At 38.4% G+C, this 15,187-nt stretch overlaps 3 protein-coding genes across 3 annotated transcripts; 2 read left to right on the top strand and 1 right to left on the bottom strand.

Moving 5' to 3' along the window:
• Positions 1 to 1,867: 1,867 nt before the first annotated feature.
• On the bottom strand, positions 1,868 to 3,202 carry EAF01_008735 (uncharacterized protein; the record flags this gene model as incomplete). Its single annotated transcript, XM_038916991.1, has 3 exons — positions 1,868 to 2,653; positions 2,708 to 2,869; positions 2,921 to 3,202. 3 exons carry the CDS (start codon positions 3,200 to 3,202, stop codon positions 1,868 to 1,870), a joined length of 1,230 nt encoding a protein of 409 aa, XP_038767385.1.
• Positions 3,203 to 5,701: 2,499 nt separating this feature from the next.
• Positions 5,702 to 7,265, top strand: EAF01_008734 (uncharacterized protein; the record flags this gene model as incomplete). The annotated part of the gene is made up of 2 exons (XM_038916990.1): positions 5,702 to 6,638; positions 6,730 to 7,265. The coding sequence occupies 2 exons, from the start codon at positions 5,702 to 5,704 to the stop codon at positions 7,263 to 7,265; spliced, it is 1,473 nt and encodes a 490-aa protein (XP_038767384.1).
• A 3,994-nt stretch (positions 7,266 to 11,259) lies between these two features.
• EAF01_008733 (uncharacterized protein) lies at positions 11,260 to 14,816 on the top strand. The gene is made up of 5 exons (XM_038916989.1): positions 11,260 to 12,112; positions 12,176 to 12,561; positions 12,608 to 12,747; positions 12,802 to 13,315; positions 13,365 to 14,816. The coding sequence occupies exons 1-5, from the start codon at positions 11,963 to 11,965 to the stop codon at positions 14,590 to 14,592; spliced, it is 2,418 nt and encodes an 805-aa protein (XP_038767383.1). The 5' UTR covers positions 11,260 to 11,962; the 3' UTR covers positions 14,593 to 14,816.
• The last annotated feature ends 371 nt before the right edge of the window (positions 14,817 to 15,187 follow it).

Here is a 15,187-nt window from a genome sequence, read left to right as displayed (position 1 = left end):
GGGACAATATGGTGGATGAGGCGCAATGAATATCCTAGGTGGGAGAAAAGGGTTTAGGATGAAAGATGAGATGAGAGGAGGAATTTGAAGTTGGCTAATGTATGAAATGTACATTTTCTCAATCTCTCCAAGTGAAACCAACTCTCTTCTTAGTTTCATATAATAGTGCAAGGTAGTAACCTCTTCCATTTAGTCAATGAGACTCATTTACATGACCTGCATATTGCTACGTTCTGTGGTACTTCCGCATTGTCTTTCTAATGTGAATGTGCCTACTTGTTTCTTTTCATAATGAAAATGACTGCTGGATTCAACATTTGAATCAGCTCTCCATTTCCGCTCATGATATCAAGTGGGTTTATAGAGATTCCCGGGCGTCACTGGCAGGAACAAGACCGATGGACGCTTCATAACCCCTATACCGTCATACCCTTTTACACCAACCTCACTTTGCTCTGGTTGTTCATCAAGGTCAGCAACTGCAGTATCGACTTACTCATCACTGTCTTGGCCATAAGAGACAAGCAGAGTATGAATGAGAGGCTCTGTTGACAAGACTATTGAGAGAACTTCCGGTTTTCAAGCAGATATCATCAGTCTCGTCTTCTAATGAGATGCATTGAGCTACCTCTCGACTATAAGATGAGCTCATCAAAATTTATGATGCCAGTCGGAGATGATCATCTTGACTTAGAAGTCAATCTATTCTAAAACAGACTATTGTGTCCAATTGATGAGTGTAAAAAGATGGGAGGTTTGAAAGCTTGGATGGAGAGCGAAAATTGAGGAATAATATTGCATCCCGGGTAGGACTCTTTCCCTAAAATGCAGCTATGGATTTGTAGGAGGTAGGAATTGCACTAAACTGACAGAAGAGCTTGTCAAACTTCTCTCTATGAAAGATTTTGTCATTATCAGTGCAGTGAAAAATGCTTAACAACACTTCCAGTGGTTTGCATGTTATATATAGATAGAGAGTACTCGGATATCGTGTTGGTACGCGGTAGATTGAAGCAAAGGTCCTGCATACGAACATGCCTCTCAATGATTCCTGCCAGTCAGTCAATGACCCGAAATTCAGATGCCATTAGTGAATATACTCTGCTGCTTTTCCGCCGGGCTCAGAGTATGAGAGGTGGTGTGAGGATTATTATGCCTGTCTGAATCCCAGCTCAAATATGTCAGTGATAGAGTGCGGCGTAGTGAAGTGGAAGAGGGCGCTTCTGGTAACTAGCAGAATAGGTTGAACGAAACTAACGAATAAACACCTAATATCCATTGCTCATCTTATATGAGACAGTGATCTAGCATTAACAAGAAACCACACCTACATTGGCTAGAGGTGAAATACCTTCTTGCAGCGTATGCTGTTCAAGGTAACCTCCTAGCTAGCAAAATATAGCGCAAATTGAACTCCCTGCATTTTCAAATATGCGACAACTTGGCTATATGTCACCTTATTTATTGTCATGGTCTTGGGCAGATTTTTGAACGCTCATTTACTCTGACTTTACTCATGAGATGAAGACTTCCACATTCCAGTGCTCCAACGAATCCTTGTTTTGGTGATGGTGGCTTGAAAGCTTTCATCTAACTTTGTGAGGCTAGTGTCCTTATTGAGCCACTGAGGTTGAGAAGCTCATTGTCGCACTACAATATAAACATCTGGTAATCAGAATTGAAGTCATTTATATAGATCAAACAGAGGCTGATAATTATTTAAAGGTAAAAATTGAATTATATTAATTGTCTTGCCTCGACATCTGATAAAGGAGACATTAGAATATTACGGTAAGTACTATGTATAAACTACACGGGGGGCTAATTATAATTCTACAGTGTTTTTCCTAAACATGCCTTTCTAAACCTATGCTTTCCAGTGCGAATATCTTCCGCCAGAATCAGATGAACCAATTCCATTGGCAGCCTTTATGATCCAAGTTTCAACAACCTTGAAATATTCTTCATTGTTCTTCTCCAAGAATCCGAAATGACCATTGCCATAAACACCAGCATCAGCCATCTTAATCCAATCGGTCTTGACACCAACTTGATTGAGGTATTGAATCACACAATGTTCGTAAGTGATGTGTGGAGATGCTTCACCGGTGAATGCGACGTATGGTACCTTGGCTATATTAGGGAGAGTATGGATGGTGTAGTTTGCGGCGCTGCTTTGTTGAATGCAAGATCTGCTTTCTGGGGTATCCTCACCAACCGTCTCGGTCATGAGTTCGGTGTAGTTGGAGATCGGAGGATCATAATTAAGATTGGAGACAGTCAAACCAAATGGACGAGCAGCTGATCTTCCAACAGAAGATGTTGTGTTTCCAGTGTAGGATTCGAATGGAATATTTCCAGGTTCGAGGTTGACATTTCCGAGCACGAGATCTGGACATTCGTCTGAGATTACAATTGGGTGGATTGCGCCAATGGAATGAGAAATTAAAAATGATGGACCAATCAATTGGAGAAGTTTGCAACCAGCAGCACGCATCGAAATTTCTTGTCGAGTGTTGTTGGTAGTCAATGGCATGAACGAACTTTCGAATGCATCAAAGATCGGATCTCCCTTGAGTCCAGTACCAGGCCATTGAGTATGTTGTTGGCTTTGGGGATAAGCGTTGGCGGTTTCTGGAGCTGTGAATCCGACCTAGGAAAATGATAAGTTTCCGTCATGGTAGCCTATGTGGAAGATAAAACATACCTCACTAATGTTTGCAGTTGAACCAATTCTCAAAGGATATCCTACAAGATCCTCTTGGGTTCCGCGCCCTACACTAGTTTGATCGACAACGTAAACTTGGTAACCCAAGTCTAAGAACATCGACGCAAAACCTTTGCGATTATCAGGCGTGTTGAGCCATGTCTATTTTTGATCAGTCGATGATTGGCTTTAGAGGGATTGAACGCGACGTACTGCACCGGAGACTCCTCCGCCATGAAATAAGACCACAGGATATGGTTTCTTGATACCCTTATGTGGAGTTAATTTTTCAACATACGCCTGATCGTACGTCAACAGACCGATGGCTGCGTTTACGTAATGCCCTCCTACCCAGAAAACATCGCGTCTGTAAGATGTTTCCTGAGATTCACATTGTGGTCTGATGCCATTGATTCCAGTACAATCCAGATCATCCGACGATTTAGCTGAAGAGACTGTTGCAAGGCCGATAACGAGGGACCAGAGGAAAAACATCTCGTTAAAAGAGCGAGATTGGTAGGTGAGATGAAGATCGAGTTTGAAGTTCTGAAAGAAAAACAAACTTTTCAAAAAGGGTTCATGCCACTACATGGTAAATTAAATGACAGCGGACTAGAAGTCTAAATCCGCCTTGCCTTTTGCTTGTACGCAATTTCACGAACTCCGCAGCATTTTTATGGAATAGTGTAGATCATATCTCATTTTGAATTACCCACAGATTACCCATCGATGAGATTTATGAGAGGTGGAGGAATTTCCCATTATAAAGTGCGATTGAAGGAAATTATGATATTGTATCCGATATCGTTTACACAAAATTCCTTCAAGCTAAGTGCTAGAAGCATGTGTTAAAAGCATGTGCGTAAGGATTATACTCTGGGCATCTGTCACTTTGACCACTGTATGCTCAAGTTCATCCCTTATTGACATGGAAGAATTCTGGAATCTCAATCGAGACCGTTGAAACGTCAGAACCTAGAGAGCCTCAAGGAATTCTTATATTAAGAGCAAGGTCTCGTTATTTATATGTGATGTCTGTAGTTGAGACGAAACATCTCGCATATATAAGTAAAGGCAAACCCCGTAAGTTTTGAAAGTTTGAGCGGACGAAACGAAACTTGTGTGAAGAAAAGTTACTACAGTACTAAAAATTGCATTAAACTGGATGAAACTAGAAGAGCATTTTTAGCAATGGATTAGTAGGGATTTTCCTGTGTCTTTGAAGTTTGAACCGACTTTTTGTATCGTGCGGAAAACTTGCGAGTCATGATCACGAGATACTGTAGGCCACTTGGGGTCTAACCATTTTCTTGTTTTGGGAGCACAAAACTGGCATTCGTGGTCAAAGAGAATGTATTCACACCGGATAATTCGGTGTTGAACGGAATAATTGGGATAGGTTAGTACCTACGTGTACCAGATTTCGTTCTTATGAAAATCATGATAAAGGTATTCTTCAGCATGTCAATGTATTTTTCCATGGTTACATTGTTCCAGCACTTTCCCGCCTATCTGTTAACTATGAAAACCTCTTCTCGAGCTATTCAATAGTTGTTCAAGGGTAGTTATGAAGGTTATATGTTAGCCGTGGATCATGGATCCTCTCATCCATTTTCAAGGAGATCGTAACGAATTCTCACCTCGCTTCCCCATCAAAGGTTTATTATATCACATCATCTTAATCAACCAATTTTTGCCATTACTCCGTACTTTACAGAAAGCCCGAAATTTCGCCTCGCGAGGATTCCTCATGATATCCCGCTTATCAGAATCATTAACAAATCGCTTTTCGGCGTTTGAATGATCTACATACAGGAGTGAAGATTAGGAAACTCATCCGATAATGAAGCCGGGGGCAAATGTGACAGCCCACTGTTACACAGAGATTACCCAAATTCTGGTTGACCGATGTTCAAGGTAGTTTTAGGGTTTTCCAGAAAAATTTAAGGTGGTATTTTGAGGGGTCGCTACCAAGTTCAGGCACCGTTTGAAAAAGCAACATGAAGCTCATTTGATACACATTGGATACCGGTAATTCAGACCAGATGAAAACGTTCCTCAAGTACCGAACGGCAACAGCGTTTGCACAATTTGCACAGTCGAGGCGGTCTCTTGTTTCCATATCGGCATGAAAACCTTAATCGTACGATAATACCGCTAATAGGTGCGCAAAGAGCAGAGTGCGTTCATAGAGAAGTCGAATGAGGCAAGTCACCGGCAAAATGTCTTGATAAGTAATGATGTGACCTGGGTGGGTATAATTTACACAGGGCACAAGGAACATGTACCTGCAGTTTCCTTGTGATCGGAGTGAGGCTCAACATCTTCACCCTGTTGTCTTCTAACAATCCAAGGAAAGGTGGACATTTTTGTACTCCTGAAAGCTTGATGGTAGATATATGCAACAACGGAATAGTGTTAGGGATCGAGTGATTCGGCATTCGACATATAGACTGATCTAAAACCCAACCAGCCTTGGAAAATTATTGTTAGTAAGAACATGTGCCTAAATCCCCTCAATTTCATGGATGGACCTTCCAAGACTTCTAACGGAGGTCACGCACGTTCAACGATATCCTTTCCTTGTTGCCTGTATTTCTACCGTGTGCTCGTGTTAATATGGGATTTTTACTGCGATGTTTCCGGCGGGATACTCTCAAGGGGTTTCAACACCATGCTCGTATCATATATTATACTTTCTTGATCTGAACTAAATCAAAGAGGCCAAGTAAAGATTTTCATTGTATTTCTATCTTCCCCAGGTCTTTTCCACTTTTCAGCAGTTCGTGATTGTTTCTTCGCCATAGAGTTTTGCATGTAAGAATTAGTAAATCATTCAATGCGATCCTCACAGCCACGCTTCCCCGCCATATTCCCCTCTTCTTTTTCAAGAGTCTCGAATTGAGGATTATTTGTGTTGTCATTGGTGTTGGGTTGTGCTGCGATCGACCGGAGAAAGTGAAGACGTCGATTCAAAGCTTCAATCACCACATCATGTCCTCCTCAATACTATCGTCTTCGTCATCGATTCTCTCCTCCGCGACCAAAACATACGCAACCACCATCCCCACAGGTACGATATCAGCTCTCATCGGTAAACCCCCAAATACCACCAATGACTATTACATCGTCGCCTACCTCAACGGTGCTTTTGGCATACACGGCAACCCTAATAAGGGGATAGTCATCCCTCCTTTAGCACCACCAGGCTATGTCTACGAATCCCGTGCCACGTCAATTTTAATCGGAATGTCCGTATCCATCTTTTTCATGTTCACATTTACACTTGTTCGTCTTCTTATCCGTCTCCTCAATCGCGGTCTAAGACTCGGTCTCGACGATCTCTTTATTGTTCCCGGTGTCATCCTCGCAATTACGTGGCCAGTATTACAGATTTTAGCAGTCGTATATGGAGGCGCGGGAAAACACATCTGGGATGTAACATATGAGGAATATGGATACTTCAAACGCTACACCAACTGGTCGAAGGTATTTTTCTTCGTCGCAGTAGGAGTGGTGAAGGTTTCGATATGTCTTTTCAATCGCAGACTTACATCTATGACATCGAACAAGTGGCTTTTATTTAACAACGCCTTCCTCGTTCTCCTGGTCATTTATATTCTAGTATCCATCTTCTGGAATGTCTTTCTCTGTAACCCTGTTTGGGGAGGTTGGGACGCAATTAGATTGGGGAGAGAAGGTGTGGTTGCGAAATGTTTCCCGGTGGGAACGATGGGTACCATTTTGAGTACGATTCATGTCATTATGGATTTTGGTCTCTTGGCTGTCCCGCTTATTGTACTGTGGAAAGTCAAGATGGGATTGAGGACGAGAGGGAGATTGTATATTGTTTTTGCGGTGGGAGGTGTGAGTATGATTGGAAGTATTTTGAGACAAATCGAGCAGACGAAATTGAGCTCGGATGTTTTATGTAAGTTTCTTTCCCTCATTTTGAGATCTGGCTTTTTCATTTCATGGCCGGATTATCAGAACACAAATAATAGAAAACTAATAAACAACAGGGTCTTTCAAAGCTCTCGAAGATTGGACATTGGTCGATCTCACACTCGGTGTAATTGTCGCTTCTCTGCCTGTTCTCTCAGCTATCATCCCAGCCAAATGGAAATCAATCCACACCTCTTCATCCTATAAAAATCCCTCACATCTCGGTTCTCATCCGCTCTCCAACCCCGGAAATCACATACGTTCGAAATACACTGGCAAAAATGGAAAAGATACCAAGAATGGACGGAACCGAGGAACCAACGGCGGTACCTTTGGAGAAAGCGAAGAAAACATTGTGAGAACCGATGTGATCGAGTTAAGTTTCCAAAGCAAAGGAGATGTGGAAAGTCGCGAGGAAGTAAAAGAAGAAGGAAATGGAGAAGGAGGAAGCGGAAGCGGAAGCGGACGCGTCAAGCGCAGTTTCTCGCGGAATCGAAATCGCGACGATTCGAACGAGAGACCGGCTGCGAATAAGTTGGATAAGGAGACCACTGAGTGGCATGGTGCGAAAGGTCAATATGGCCACCGAGTGGAAATTAGTAGGGATGAGTGACAATTAAAAGAATATGGGGGGTGGATGGGTTAGGATGGGATAGGACGATTTAACGTATTTTTACTTACACCCTGTATTTCGGGATAGTTAATGAGAAGCTTCAAAGATGGTTTTTATAGGGGTTTGGTTTGGTGTGGTGGCTTGTGGTTGGAAATAGGATCATTTCATTCTAATGATTTTGGGCGTTGCACAGATGAATGAGTCGGACTTGATTGGGGACTCGTGGATGGATATACCAGGCTTACTTGTACTATTTATGGGATTTACAGTGGGCGGGTGGATGGGTGTAATGGGGGAAAATATTTATGTTATGATGTTAATGAATTGAAAATAGAAGGATGTAGAGGGGTCTTTTGAGTCGATCGATGCTGAAATGCAATCTCTGCCATTATGTTTCGCTACTTTTGTTTATGATAGTCACGAGAGTACCTGCATCTATCCAGTTGAAGATAAAATGCCGTGGAAATATAGAAAGATCATCTCTTAAAGTCTGTACATAACAACTTCAAGGCTCTACACAGGTAACATTCGTAATAGCCCCATCATCTATCTGCCACTGCTCAGCGTTTCAAGCCTGATGATAGACGTGCATGTGTCCCCCTTGAAGCAAAACGAACATGAGTAACCATGTACTCTGTATAACCGAACAAATCAATTTGATTCACTTCAATGAGTGTTCTGTTTTTTCTGTCAAGAATCAGCAAATCTTTTTTTCTTGACTACAATTCACAGCCACATAGAGAAAGGCATGTGATCAGATGAGTATATACGAGGGCGTGTTTTTAAAGAGGGCCCGATTAAAATTTAAGCGAATTTCCTTACCAAAATTATGCTTTATTCTCTTTTTTATAAAAATAAATCAATTCAAATAATTGTTATAAAGCTATAAAACTTAATTGTTTTTAAAGATTTAATAATTAATAACTTGTTTATTAAGAGTATTAATTTGTATAATATAGTTTATTAGTATATACATCATATCAATATATATACTACTCATTTTATATATAAAATTTGTTTATATATAATTATACACTTTCTTTATTTATTAATATAATTTGATTTTTCCTAAAAAGCTTTATAATTATTTATATAAATAATAAGAATTTTTAATCAATTATTAGAAATATGATTTAATATAATAATTATTTTAAAGAAAGTTTTTTTGTAACGAAAATCGTAATAATTTTAATCTTTTTTAAAATATAATAAAAATATTTATATAAAAATTATATTTCTTGAATATTTAAATTATAATTTCTATTATACATTTTTTTTTAAATAATGATTAATTATTAAAATATAAATATCAAAAAAACCCTGATTTTAATATAATTTTGAAGTAGTATATGTATTTGTCGGAACACGTGACCAACAACGTGACATTACATGTCACGTTTTACCCTATATATATATAAAGTATATAAGTAAGGGTAGTTAGTATACGTATATAAATATAGCAATTCTCTCTTTAGAAGAAGAGAATAAACAGAAATAAACAATTCTTTTAATTATACATATTGTATATATACACCTTACTAAGTCTGCTCAATAGTATTAATATAGTGTATGTATTAATAAACTATATTATTATAAAAGCATTATAAAAGTTAATAAATTCTATAATATAGTTTATTAGTATATATAACGTAATTCATCACCGAGTGGATCATATCATCGAATGGATTACTTTCACTTTAATTAATACACTTAAATTCATATTATTCAATAACCATTGATTCAATTAATTAAAACTATTAAGAATCTAATAATTTAGAATCTATTATATCAATTTGACAAGTTCTTATATTATAACCTATTTTTCTATAATTATTATAATATTAACTAAAAGATATTTTCCTATTAGAATTCTCCCCATTTTAATGTTTATTGTATCGAATCTAAATATCAACTTTTTATTGAGATAATATATTCATAGCCTTCTATTCAATAAGTACTCTTTCTTAATATATTTATGTCTTTTTTGTGTATTAATATTGACTTAATACTTCATTAGCTTTTCGAAATATATAATTTTCTATACTTAAAAGTGTATTCTTATATGCTAGTCTTTTTATACCCTTAACTAAAGCTAGTATAGTTTTAAATAAAGGTATAAAAGAACTTGATTAATAACAAATTATTTAAGATTTAATTAATATTGATTAAGAAAAAGCTTCTATAGAATTATAAGGAATTTGAGAGACCTAAAGATCTAAATTGAAAGGGAAAGAAGTAGACATATAAATTCGAATATCTAATTTGAAAAGTACTACTTTAAAATCAAATGGAACTAATCCTACTCTTCAAAACCCAGCTTTCATATTCTGATTTGTGATTAATCGTTGATATACAGCTTTGAAAACTATAAAGAATTCGATCTTTGAGATATAATTAATATATACTCTTATAAACTCTTTAATTTGAGTATCATATTCTTATTTTAAAGTATTAAAATATTCAATATTAAAAGACTAAATTAAATGACTTAAATGTAATGGTAAATATACATATTTAATATTATTCTCTTTATAATAGTTTTGAAATGGTATTGATTCGTGACTTTTATGTCCATTTAGTACTAATATTCTATATTTATTCTTAATTCGATTTCTTGTATGTTTATTGAAGTATTTCAATCATTTTAATTCTGTCTTATTGTTCATTCATTTATTAGAAGTAGGTTTAATAGTCTAATCTGTAGGAAGATTGATTTTCGTATATTAATTAAAAAGATATATCTGTTCTTAAACTATCAGAAATGGAGGTATAGTATTCCCCTTATTATTACTATATATAATCGCTATCGCCCATTCTCAATTATCTAGCTATATAACTTTACTTCTACCGGATCTTTTAGAGCTAATAATAATCATATTAGTATTTATAATTCTCATTATAAAACCTGTTTCATTGAAATTCTATAAATTATAATTAAGAATACTAAATTTGTCTTATATATGTTACAACGGATTAGTAACAGGCTGTAGAATCACTGACTTATAGGCTATAATGGTATTATAGGCCTCAGTGATTCAGCTGCAGTATACCGGGGGACACTAGGCACCCAAGGAAAGCCTCAGGCATGTATATAGTATTAGTTATAGAATACACTGAATCATAGGACATGGTTCCTAGGACAGTAGGGTCCTAAGAAGAATAAGCAATACAGGACACAGTAAGCAAGAGAGGTCTTGCTAGGATTAGTAAGCTCCCAAGGGATTAGCCCTAGGACAGGAAATAAGACAGGACGACAAGACTCACGGGACTAGTATCACGTGATGGACCATCCCATCAGTCCCACCGATTATTATCAATGGGATCAGTGGGATCCCACTACGCCCACTACTCTCAGTGAGTGGGATCGATGGGATCGCAGAGTGCAAAGGTCTATATAAGGGAAAGGGTTTCCTTACATGTAGAGCTTCGTGCTCAAGAACAATCATTAGTTTCATTACTATAGTTACGAGAATTGCAACCAGTTACAACCTTATTGAATTCCTACTTGAAGTCTAGTCTAAACCACCTCGAGAGATCTCTAGACACTTCCACGTGACCCTAGAGGCAGCTCCCGTAACAATGATATGATTTTTTAATAGATTTTTATTAATTTATAATAATATTATTTTAAATCGATTACTATTTTGATTTATTTCCAAATATTTAGGGAATCTAACATAATCTTTAAAATATTTCAAGTATCTTCTATATCAATATTGAAATCATTCTGATGATTTTTGAATTTATAATTAATTTTTAATTCAATAAATCAAAGCGTACAAGATACAGGGTTGTACAAGATGTAGGGAAATCGGTTGCACGTGACCTTGTAACAATTGGTTCATTTTGTATCTAAGCTATACGCGGTTAGCGACTTGTGACTTCCCATGGCGCCGTGCAACGTTGGGGTTACATTCCTTCAAGGGTGGTGAGATCTCAAACTTCTTTTCCATCTCCATACATCATTTTTCTACCAAACTTATCTCCATACATACATACCTTGCTTGGTACTCAGCTGCTTTCATGAATTCCCATACACATCGCAGTTAATAACGCTGCAATACTGTGATCACTCGTATACCTTGTCATTTCATCTCGCAATGCTCGATTTGCCCCCTCCCCACTCTCGATATATACTATATTGGAAGATTATGGAGCTCGGCTCAAATACCCATTGGCTCATTATGCGCTCAAAACCTCCATCACAACCATATTTGGATGACTACTCCAATCTATTTCTATCTAATCGCCGTACCTGTAATTCTTCATTCTTACTGAGCCAGTGCCTAGAAATGGACTTTTCGCGTAGACAATTTGATTCAATATGGAAGAGGTAAGATCGAGACCCATGAGCTACGCCGTAGCCTTGCAGATATCTCCAAGATTATCATTTACAATCCTAGTTATCCCCCCTGGGTCTGGATAGCTTCTGCTTATCAATGCCAGGATAAGTTTCAACGCGAATACTCTCCCACGTTTTGAACCGTGTCTTGTGAGAAGACGCTGGTCATTGACATGCGGAATGGAAATCGTGAGAAAATAGAGTCTATCTACCCCTGCTTGTCGTGGTAGGATTTTGATTTCCATCGACGAAAACCTCCGGAATATTCCTTTCTTTCTTTTCTACGAGCCTTTCCATTCTTATCTTGTATTTCCAATTCAGCCATTGTCGGCCCTCATGTTTGTTGAACAGCGTCATGAAAACACGGTTCCATAATGGGCTACTGTTCGCTTTGATTGTTGTACTAAAAGTCACAGCGAGTCCATTGAATAGTGTACCTGAAAGTCAGTTGAAGTCAAAAAGAGCTGTTCCCTCTCCATTGGTTATACCGGCTAGTCAATACTTTGTGAGTTCTGTATTTCTATTCTCGAACTCTCAAGTCCCGAAATAAGTTCTCACATCTTTTTAGGATGGTGATGATGGTCAATGGTCTTCTTTGGCATTGAGAGTTGGGAGCCCTGCACAAGATGTTCGAGTATTGGTATCAACCAATTCACCAGAGACTTTAGTAGTTTTGCCACTTGGTTGTACTTCTGCAGCTATATCACCGATACCGAGTGGTTGTGCGAATGCTCGAGGGGGCCTATTCAACAACAGCTTATCCAATACTTGGGAGGACATAGGATTATTTGGCATCAACCAAAATGGTGTAGGATTTCAGGCAGATTTGGGATATTCTCAATCGGCAGACTTCGGCTTAGATTCAATTGGATTGGGATATGTCTCAGGGACGAATGGACCTACTCTGGAAAATCAAACAATTGGTTCTATTGCTACAGCATCGCCATTCTATACGTATGTAGTCGTCTGAACACCAGAAATCATGGCTGACCTTAAAAAGAGGAATATTCGGACTTGGTACTCAGCCATTAAACTTTACGACCATAGGAAATTATTCATCCGAATCCTATTTCTCATCTTTGTGGTCTCAAAAACTTATCCCAAGTTTGACGTGGAGCTATACAGCTGGAGCAAAATATCGTATGCAATCCCCTCCTCCACCGCATTCAAAAATGTCTCATTAAAGATATACAGGACTCAAAGCAGGCCAATACGCGCAATTGATTTTTGGAGGATATGATACATCTCGATTTACACCAAATTCTGCTTCCTTTACTCTTTCTTCGGACATCAATCGAGATATCGTTGTGGCAATTCAAGCTATAACATATAGTGGAACGACACAATCTAGTCTGTTAGCGAATCCGACTTACGCTTTTATTGAATCGACCGATCCAAATTTCTGGCTTCCTGAAGCAGTTTGTCAAGAATTCGAAAAAGCTTTTGGCCTTTCATTAGACAATAGTACCGGTCTCTACCTGATCAACTCTACTCAATATTCTTTGTTAACCTCTATCAATCCTCAAGTCACATTTTCTCTAGCGAATTCATTGACAGGTGGTGACATCGCTTCCATCGTGCTACCTTTCAATGCTTTTGCTCTATCAGCTTCACATCCTTTTGTTCCAAATGATACTTATTATTTTCCCCTCGGAAAATCAGCGAATGACAGTCAGAATACTTTAGGGCGAGCTTTTCTTCAAGAAGCGTAAGTCGTTATTCTATAAATTCACTACATACTCCTAACGAATTTCTAGTTACCTCACAGTTGATTATGAACGTGGAAATTTCACTGTCAGTCAGTGTTCTTTTGTTGATGGCGTCACTGCTGAAATCAATACCATCACATCTCCCAATTTAGCAAATAATTCCTCATCTATGTCAAAATCTTCATCTATCGCTAATTCTACTAATCCGACTAAACATTTGTCAATTGGAATTATATGTGGAATTGCTGTGGCATTGGTGGCTGTTCTCATCATTGGAGCTCTTGGTGGATTTTATCTTTTCCGTCGCCGCAACCGTCGTGAAGCTACAGCAGAGATTGCACTACGTGGAATAAATGGATCATTCCCTAAGGCTGGTTCTCGCATGACACCATCGCCCAATCCATCATCGATCCCCCCAATAGACTCTTCTCCAGATCTCTCGTCAAATCAACTATATATGCAAGAAGTCAGCCCAATAGCCGAAGTGCCAGGCCATGAAACTCGTGAGCCGGTGGAAATTCATTCTCCTGATCTGAATAATCAGTCGAATTTGATTCAATTTACAAATAACCCAACTGAAATGTATACAAAAACATCAGAAGATCCTTATGAGGATTACACAACCGCTGCACGTCGGATAGACTCTCAAAGAAATTTTGCAACTTCATCTGAAATGGATGCAAGTTCCTCAATACATGAGCTTCCTGGAAGTAACCCATTGGTTGAAATGGATGATGAAAGGAGTAGGCATACTTTGTCGCCACGATTAACTCCATCTCAGAAATCACCGCAGTTTTATCAAGGACACAACTTACTATCACCAAATTCCTCATACCAAAATATATCTCCGGCCATACCAGAACTATCACCGAGTCCTAGAGTTTCCTCGACACAAGGAAGGATATCGCCATTCGAAATTCTCAGAAATAAGTCGTCTACCCCGCACAAATCAGAGCCTATTGACACAAGTCCCTTCCCATTAACAAATCTAGAACCACCCATTTATCGATACAACCCATTGAGAAGATCAGGCACAGGTTACTCGGACAATTCAGGATTCTCAGGGATTTCGGAAGAATTAACAGGAACACCCCTTTCAATGACAAGTCCTACTCTTGGAAGACCTCCCTCGATGTTCATGAGAGCTTTCTCGAGATCTGGTAGGCCAGCTTGGAACAGAGAATCAGCCCCGAGTGTTCCGTCTAGAGGTTCTTCAAATGCTACGACGCCGGGTGGGCGGACCGGTAAAAATCCTAATAACTCTTGGTTTTTTTAAATGAGTTTTATTCTGAACAATCAGATTACGTTCTTTGTATCTATTTATTTCTTCATTTCTAGGTAACTTATATATGAGGGAGATTTGAAGGGTATTTTAATAGGTAGAGACGAGCTCTAGGTTCCTACACCTACGAGAATGATTACCGGAACATTTGGACAATTCAATGGGGAGGAAATAAGAATCGTACAGAAAATTACTGTATTCATAGTATATCCCGCCTTTTAAAAGCAAATACAAGGTTCCGTAAAATAGTCAAAAGGTCAATCACAACATCTTCTGTGCTGCATATTTCAATTAAAGTGTCAAAGATTCTATTCATCTCAATCTAAATCATCATTTCTTCAAGATTTACTCAATGTTTTCTGTTAGCAGCTTAAACTCCCTATATATTGGAATATTTGATGGCCATGTCGGTGGGGGAGCTTGAGGTGGGAGAGAGGGTGGCTGGTACGCCTCACTTCAAACAAGCCACACACGTGGAAACCTTGGGGTTACCTATGCATTGGATGGATATGGATACCTGAGCTTTTTGGGTCGATCAATCTGTTTGTTTAATAAAAGAAACACCTTTTTTTATACCTTGATTCCTTTT

This window comes from Botrytis porri, assembly GCF_014898465.1.
Source record: "Botrytis porri strain MUCL 3234 chromosome Unknown BPOR_012, whole genome shotgun sequence".
Classification (NCBI taxonomy): Eukaryota; Fungi; Ascomycota; class Leotiomycetes; order Helotiales; family Sclerotiniaceae; genus Botrytis; species Botrytis porri.
This window is presented reverse-complemented; position numbering and strand designations above follow the sequence as displayed.

Coding starts and splice junctions, on each gene's coding strand:
- EAF01_008733 (XM_038916989.1), top strand. CDS start 11,963: ATGAAAACACGGTTCCATAATGGGCTACTGTTCGCTTTGATTGTTGTA. Junction 12,562..12,607: donor ACAGCATCGCCATTCTATAC/GTATGTAGTCGT, acceptor GACCTTAAAAAG/AGGAATATTCGGACTTGGTA. Junction 12,748..12,801: donor TACAGCTGGAGCAAAATATC/GTATGCAATCCC, acceptor AAAGATATACAG/GACTCAAAGCAGGCCAATAC.